Source organism: Rhamphochromis longiceps, linkage group LG14 (genome assembly GCF_057381845.1).
Source record: "Rhamphochromis longiceps isolate RC_006_pf linkage group LG14, R_longiceps_female_GT1.1, whole genome shotgun sequence".
NCBI lineage: Eukaryota > Metazoa > Chordata > Actinopteri > Cichliformes > Cichlidae > Rhamphochromis > Rhamphochromis longiceps.
The window spans coordinates 30,773,325-30,780,976 of record NC_140570.1 but is presented as its reverse complement, the minus strand read 5'-3'; the positions used below and the strand labels follow the sequence as shown (position 1 = coordinate 30,780,976).

The window sequence follows — 7,652 nt, the reverse complement described above, 5'->3', positions numbered from 1 at the left end:
TGTGTGAATGGGTGGATGACTGGTTGTGTACAGCGCTTTGGGGTCCTTAGGGACTAGAAAAGCGCTATACAAATACAGGTTATTTATCAGATATACACCCACGTGAACTCCTGTGAGTTGGTGGTCGCCATTGCCATCATAAAAACACCAAAAGCAGGATTATTTCCCATAAGAATGGGAGGACATTATCCGTACTAAGATACATAAAACTTTCCTGATGACGCCTCAGCTCTTGTCCGCTGACATTGAAATTGTTTTTTATTTGAAAGCAGGTGGATCATGACAGAGAACACCGATAAAGAACAATCCGGGGTATTCCGCGCATGTGTGTGATGAGTATCTGGAGTTCTGCAGGGCGGTGCAGCAGGTCCGTTCAAAGTCAGTAAATGTGGGCCAGGCTTCACTCGTCGGCTGCGCAGTCAGGTGTTTGTTGACATGCAAAGATACCGACTTAGTTCAGTTTGCTTTCGACTTCTTGTCGTGAGCGTTTCTGTGTAATGGCACAACGACGCTGTTCCCTTCAAACTCCAAACTTTCTTTTGCATGGAGCTTGACCTACATCGCTTTTATTCGTTTCCGTACACGAAGGATGAAATGATGATTAGTCCTTCAATGCGCACTTTGTTATTTAAGTTTTGTTGTTGCTGAGGCTTGCTGTTGAGCTCAGGCACTGATCATGGTTGGAGGGAGAGCGGCTGATTTGGTGCCCACAACTGCTGTTAAAATCTTCTCAGCTGGAACAGCAGGCTGCGTGGCGGACCTAGTCACCTTCCCACTGGACACCGCCAAAGTCCGGCTACAGGTGAGGCATCAGGAAGCCCCACCCACCTCATGGTATTTGCAACTATAGCCACCTCAAAATATTCTCGGTAATTAAGAGCTTTATATTTTATAACAAAAAGTGTAACACAATTCAGAATATAAAAAAAGTGGAAAAATTGGTGCACAGGGACACCCCCCTCACCCCGACCCGGCTCAGCTTATCGTGTAAGTGTTGTTTCCTGATTTCTTTCTTTCTTTCTTTCTTTCTTTCTTTTAACATATTTGTCACACTCAAATGTTTCAGATCACCAAATTACCGAAACCCCAAAGTCCGTTTTTAACTGATGATTTGAGTTATTAAAGAAACAAGTGTAACGTGAGGGTTCACTTGATGGAATCTCCCTGAATAATTAGGAACAGCACGATGGAGACAGTTAACTGTCTTACCAGCCTCTTTACTCTCAGCACACAGCAACAACAAAAACCAACACTTCCTGTGTGCCGCCGTCATCAATATTTCACTGGGCTCTAAGAAGCCAGGAAATGTTATACTCAGATCAATGCAGAAAAACCAACTAGGTAGATATAACACATACTTATTACTGCTTTGAACATGCATGTGTAAACATTCAAATGTGTAAACATGTAAATACCAAAACAGGTAACCACCAAATAGCTGCATAACTAGCTCTATAACCCTTGTAAACACCTCTTTTTGTATATCAAATTACCTTTAAATTTACTTCCACATTTTACACAAGATATCCAAACCTACCTTGCCTTGTGTGAAAATGTAAAATTTACTGTGACCACTCACATTTTTAAGAAAGCAAAGTTCAATTTCACTAGCCACACCCAGGTGTGATTACTGCCAGTCTAAAAAGTGAAGTAGGCTGAAATATGACACAATTCAAAGAAACAAAAAACCAAAACAAAACATGTAAAACAAAAAGTCACTGAAAGATATCAGTCTGGAAATGGAAATGGAAATGGAAAGTCATTTCTAAGGCTTTGGGACTCCAGTGAACCACAGAAAAGAACCCAGTACAACATCTGAAGAACTGCAGGCCTCACTTCAGCTAGGGTCAGAGGTATAGAGGTGATGGGAATGTGATGGTGTCGAGCTGCTTTGATGCTTCTGAGCGACTTGCTGTAGCTAATGGAACCATGAATTCTGCTCTCTACCAGAACATCCTGAAGGAGAATGTCCAGCAATAAGTTTGTCCCTTCAAACCCAAAAACACTTGAGTTATGCAAGAAACACACTAGTGTTTTGGATCCTTATCCTGCTCCTAAATGGTAAACTGACTGGTTCTTATATAGTGCTTTTTTACTCTGCCTCATTCACCCATTCAAGCAAGCAATTTTTGCTATGCTTTTTCTATCTACAATTCACACACATTCATACTCCGATGGATGCATTGGAGAGCAACTTGGGGTTAGTATCTTGCTCAAGGATATTTGGCATGTAGACTAAAGCAGCCAGGGATGGAACCACCAATCTTCTGATTAGCAGATGACCTGCTCTAGCACCTGAGCTATAACCACCCCAAATGGCCTTGTCAAAGTAGGAACTGGCGTTATCAAACTCCAGACTGAAATCTTATTGAGATGCTTGGGAGTTATTTGAAACAGGCTGTTAACGCCTGTTAAAAACAATGTTGTTTGTTTTTTGTTTTTTTACAGGCGTAACTAACAAAATTACCAGTGAGTGTCAGTTTTCCCAAAATCATTGAAGTTGCCATATCTGTCTAAGAGCATAAAAAATAACATTTATTCATAATGTTACCACATGAGCATTTTTAGGATACTATAGATATAGATTGTTGTCAGCCAATACCTGTGTTTTGGCTGACTAGAAGATAAACTGCTTTTCATGTTGTCCAACCCCCTAGTTCAAGCATATGCTCAGAAATATCTCAACACGGCTGCATGTTACACGAATGTAACCTAACAATTAAGAAAGCAGCCTGATCACAGACATATGTGGACATTTTCCCTCTAAGTGAGGCAGTGAGGCTGATGGCACATCTTGAACCTGTTATTATGTTTCTTCAGGTGCAAGGTGAATCCAAGCCCTTACTGAAAGGCCAGAGGGCGGAATACCGAGGTGTGTTTGGCACCATCTTCACCATGGTGAAGACAGAGGGGCCGAGGAGTCTGTACAGCGGCCTGGTGGCAGGGCTGCACAGGCAGATGAGCTTTGCCTCGATCCGCATCGGCATGTATGACACCATGAAGCAGCTCTACACGCAAGGCTCAGAAAGTATGTCTGCATCAAAACCACATCCCACAACTCAGTACACAGCAGAAAGCTCAGAAAGTACGTCTGCATCAAAACCACATCCCACAACTCAGTACACAGCAGTTTACAGCCAGTGTACCTCAGGAGTTTCACAACTACCAAACAAATTTAACCTGTTAAACCTGTTGCTGGTCTTGAGCTGGACTTTGTATTATTTGCCTTGTTTGGATGGATTTATTGTTTCTGTCCGATGTCTCTTTATGTTATAATTTAGATTTTTTTTAAACAAACCTTATAATGGTGAACTTTTAAAGCCAGGTTTCCATTGGTAAAAGAGATCTTAATTTACGGCACTTCCTGGTTAAAGTAAAAATAAACATAAAAAAAAAACCCAAAATGAGCTTCAAATACAATTATTTTATGAAGGACTCACTGTCTTATTGTTTTGATTAATAATTAAAATTATCACAGCTAAAGGTGGTACAGATGGAAAACAGATAAAATCCTTGCAGGTGATCCAGATGTGCAAAAATTCCTTTACTGTGAGTTTGATGTCAGTGTTTCACAGCTTTTAGGAAATACATGCCAGTCGGCAGGTATAAACATGTAAGAAATTATGTTCAGAAAGAGACGTTTAACTGATGTTTAGAGCAACTGGTTAGTTTAGATTTTTTTAAGATTTCTTAAGGGGCTAATGAGCTCAAACACTCCCTTCCTAATATCTGAAAATAAACTTCAGAAATTGAAAAGTCCTGATCATCTAACCGGAAATCAGACTCAGACTAAAATGAGTATAAGTCTAAACCGTAATCGCCTGAACTTGTTTTGCAGAAAATGCCTCCATGATGTAAGCCATGGAGAAAAAATGTCCTCTTTCAAGGAATGTGTTTATGCTGGAGGCCTCACCTATTCTAACTATGCCGCTGTGGCATTATTAAGCAATCCAGATTTCCACCCAGATCAACAAAACTTCAGAAATTAGAGACACAACAACACACCCGCTTGTTCTCATTTCCATGTCCAACCCTCTCTTTCACTTTTTCTCTGGTTTTTAAACTCTCCCAAAGGCATAAGGACATCTGCCTGACCTTGATGAGGACATCTCCAAACTATAATCTCTGGCCTAGCTTGTTGCTTTATTTAGTGAAATTATCAATTAAACCAGTTTGAATGAATAATGTTCTACCAAAGAAAACAGTGTATGTCTACCCCAGTAGGAAATGATGCTTGAAACCTGAGAGAAGAGGATCTACCAAATAGAAAGTGAAATATTAACTCGCTTCATATTAAAAGCATAACTGAAAAATTTTGTGCATCCAGGTTTCACTATGATTATCCGAACTGCACCAAGTTTGATCTCTAATTGCTGTGTGTGTCTTTGTTTGAGGCACCAACATGTCATAAATCAATTGCTTGCGTAACAGATGCTGGACTCGGGACTCGACTGCTGGCAGGTTCCACCACAGGAGCGATGGCCGTGGCTTTTGCTCAGCCCACTGACGTGGTGAAAGTCAGGTTCCAGGCTCAGGCCCTGCGGCCTGAGAGCGGCTCTGTCAAGAGATACAGCAGCACGACTGATGCCTACAGGACCATTGCCAGGGACGAAGGTTTTAAAGGCCTCTGGAAAGGTATATTAAAATACACTCCACAGGGTTTAGGTGTTATTATTGCACAACATGACATCCCTAACACCACTGAGCAGCGGTCATCTTGTAGCAGTTATGACTTATATCATTATATTTCTCATAGATTGCCACAGGGATGATTCATGTCAGCCTCTGAGCTGTAACATCATGGTCAACAAAAAGGAAAAAAGCAAAAAGCAAGGGTTTAGGGTCATGTTAAAAATATAAACTCTGAGGGAAACAAAAGTAAAAATCATACTTACACAAGTTAGTGGCGCTTTTATGGTTTCTGCAGCCTAACACTTATGTTACGTCACAAATTAGACCACAGGTGACTGACTTCAACTGACTTGTCCCCAGAATTTTACGGAGTCTTCTGTTGGCCGAGCATTTCTCAGAGAAACCGGCTGCCTTATGTGCAGATTTTATGTTGCAAAACAAAGATGTGACGCTTGCGTTACTTCAGGCATCTGACAGAGAGCCCACAATGACCTCTGGATAAACCAGCACATTTTCAGATTAGTCTTCCTAAAGGGGAACCACAGTGATTTTACATGTGAGTCTTTTTCAGGTGTTCATGAAACTACTGTATGTTTGGGAAAATACTGTGTGGCTCCAGAAAAAAAGTGCTTCCTCTATTGACTGACAAAAACACAACAAGTGATTTGAATTTGTTTTGGTGAAGAAAATTAAGATTAATTAAAAAAAAGGGCTTAAAACTACGTTAGCTGCTTGCAACATAACAGAACTGAACAAACTCCCTGGAATTGTTGGTAATCAAATCACAAGGTTTTCCCCAAGGAAGACAAATCTGTATAATCCCACAATTGACAATTATTTTTCCCATTTCTATTAGTGACTAAGACATACAGTAGAGTCTAGAAATCTTTGGACAGTGACACATTTTTCATAACTCTACATTCTTGAGTGCAGACTCTCAGCTTTAACTTTTAACCCTAAACCTTATTTGGCGGTGAAGTCATTACATTTCTATGTGCTTTTTTTAATCAGTGTGGGTTAATAGTTCAATATATGCATTTTTTTGTGTCCTTTAACCATTAAAACTAGAATTAATTTAGACAATGCTTCAAAACAACAGTCCAAATACAGCAAGTACCCAGAGATGTTACCACGATGGCTGTTGAATGGCAAGACTTGCTTCCAGAGGGACTTGTGGATATTTTTTATAAATTAGCAGCCAGTGAAACTTCTACATGATCATTTTTTCCCCTGAAAGCCCTAAATAAGTTACACAATAGATTTTTAAGGAATAAGCAAATATGCCACAAATTTAAACTTATATTTACTTTTGTTTTTTATCCTCTCACTCCATTTTTTGAAAAAAAAAAATAGCAAATTTCTGCTGATAATGACATGAGTGTGCTGCTGAAACTGATTTAAAATGAGATGCTGTTAACTGTTGAGGCCAGTAGAAGAATTTCTTCTTTATAGCAAAGTGAAAATCATGACTGATTTTCATGACTGTTTGATGACAGCGCAGGATGTTTTTTAAGACTGAGTTCACCAGAGAAAGAAAAGTGTTCCTATATGTTTGCTGTTCTTACAGGTTGTCTTCCAAATATAACTCGTAACGCCATCGTAAACTGCTCTGAGCTTGTGACCTATGACATAATGAAAGAGCTCATCTTGAAGTATAACCTGATGACAGGTAAGTGCAAATCTTTCTAACGCTCTCTCCAGCGTCGTGTTTGTTTGTTTAAATAACAAATCAGTTTTTCCTGCAGACAACATGCCGTGCCACTTCACCGCAGCATGTGCAGCCGGTTTCTGCACCACGATTGTAGCATCCCCTGTGGATGTGATAAAGACACGCTTCATGAACTCAGTGCCTGGGCAGTACAGCGGTGCTGTTAACTGTGCTATAACCATGCTGATTAAAGAAGGACCAACAGCTTTCTACAAGGGGTAAGGAATGTATTTTTGAAAACCAAGCATGACAGAGTGACTCCTACACACATTCTTGTTTCATCTGATTTCTTTCACAGCTTTGTGCCCTCATTCCTTCGCCTGGGTTCCTGGAACATTGTGATGTTTGTGAGCTATGAGCAGATAAAGAGAGCTGTGATGAGGTTTCAGCAGTTCTGAAAATCTTTGCTCGGACCTGTTTGCCTGTTGGTTTGATACTGAAGCCATTGTAGCACAGCTATTGTTGTTGGTTTAGACCTTTTCACCCTCAGGAATAAAAGTGCACATCTAACAAGGAGAAACTGCAGTGATGATTGATTTTTTTAAAAAAAGCATTTATTTAAATATTTACTAATTCTTTTCTTATATCTCCAAAAGCCCTCTTTTCACACGAGGCATTTTAATGTTTACTGGCACACTTGAACAGACGCACAAGACAAAATGCCCACAGTGCATTCTTTAAGTTGTATCTTTCTTAGGCAAGTGTATGCATTCATTGCCTTTGCTTCCAAGTGTAGTAATACACGCATGAATGGAGAAGCACAAAGCTGAATTTAGATGTGCAAGGTAACAAATGACTGTTGGATATATACTGACAGAACAGGTCGAACATGTTTCTGAGGCTGTAAAAAAGAATATAGGAAGTGCAAATGTATGTAAATATGTAGCCCAGAGTAATTATCCCATTTCATACTGAATTTTCCCAAAGCATACAATTAACACCTTTTGGAATGAGCAGCTCCTATTTTTATTTTTATTTTATTTCATGGATAAGGTAGAAATGTTTGTTTTATGTTAGGCCATAATTGAAACTACTGAGATAACATGTATACTCTACTCACACTCTTCAGAAAGGCATGTTCCTGGATACTAGAGAAAAGGGCAAATTGTTTATTATAACTGCAGATTCAGGAGGAACAACAGCTTTCATTCTGGTTGTGTAATGGTGGGCCAGCTCTATATCATCCTGAGGTGCATAGACATTTGCCCACCCAGTCTACCTGTGTTTTGTAGGAGGTAAATCAGGAGTAAGGGTGTTGAGCAAACTGTTGTGGTTTGCTGCTTCACAATTCCAGCAATAAGTCGCTCATTCT

The 7,652-nt window shown here is 39.8% G+C and overlaps 1 protein-coding gene across 1 annotated transcript; it reads left to right on the top strand.

Moving 5' to 3' along the window:
• Positions 1–400: 400 nt before the first annotated feature.
• LOC146654402 (dicarboxylate carrier UCP2-like) lies at positions 401–6,845 on the top strand. The gene is made up of 6 exons (XM_085379376.1): positions 401–802; positions 2,821–3,028; positions 4,432–4,635; positions 6,200–6,301; positions 6,378–6,558; positions 6,639–6,845. Exons 1-6 carry the CDS (start codon positions 677–679, stop codon positions 6,736–6,738), a joined length of 921 nt encoding a protein of 306 aa, XP_085235502.1. The 5' UTR covers positions 401–676; the 3' UTR covers positions 6,739–6,845.
• The last annotated feature ends 807 nt before the right edge of the window (positions 6,846–7,652 follow it).

Coding starts and splice junctions, on each gene's coding strand:
- LOC146654402 (XM_085379376.1), top strand. CDS start 677: ATGGTTGGAGGGAGAGCGGCTGATTTGGTGCCCACAACTGCTGTTAAA. Junction 803..2,820: donor CCGCCAAAGTCCGGCTACAG/GTGAGGCATCAG, acceptor ATGTTTCTTCAG/GTGCAAGGTGAATCCAAGCC. Junction 3,029..4,431: donor CTACACGCAAGGCTCAGAAA/GTATGTCTGCAT, acceptor CTTGCGTAACAG/ATGCTGGACTCGGGACTCGA.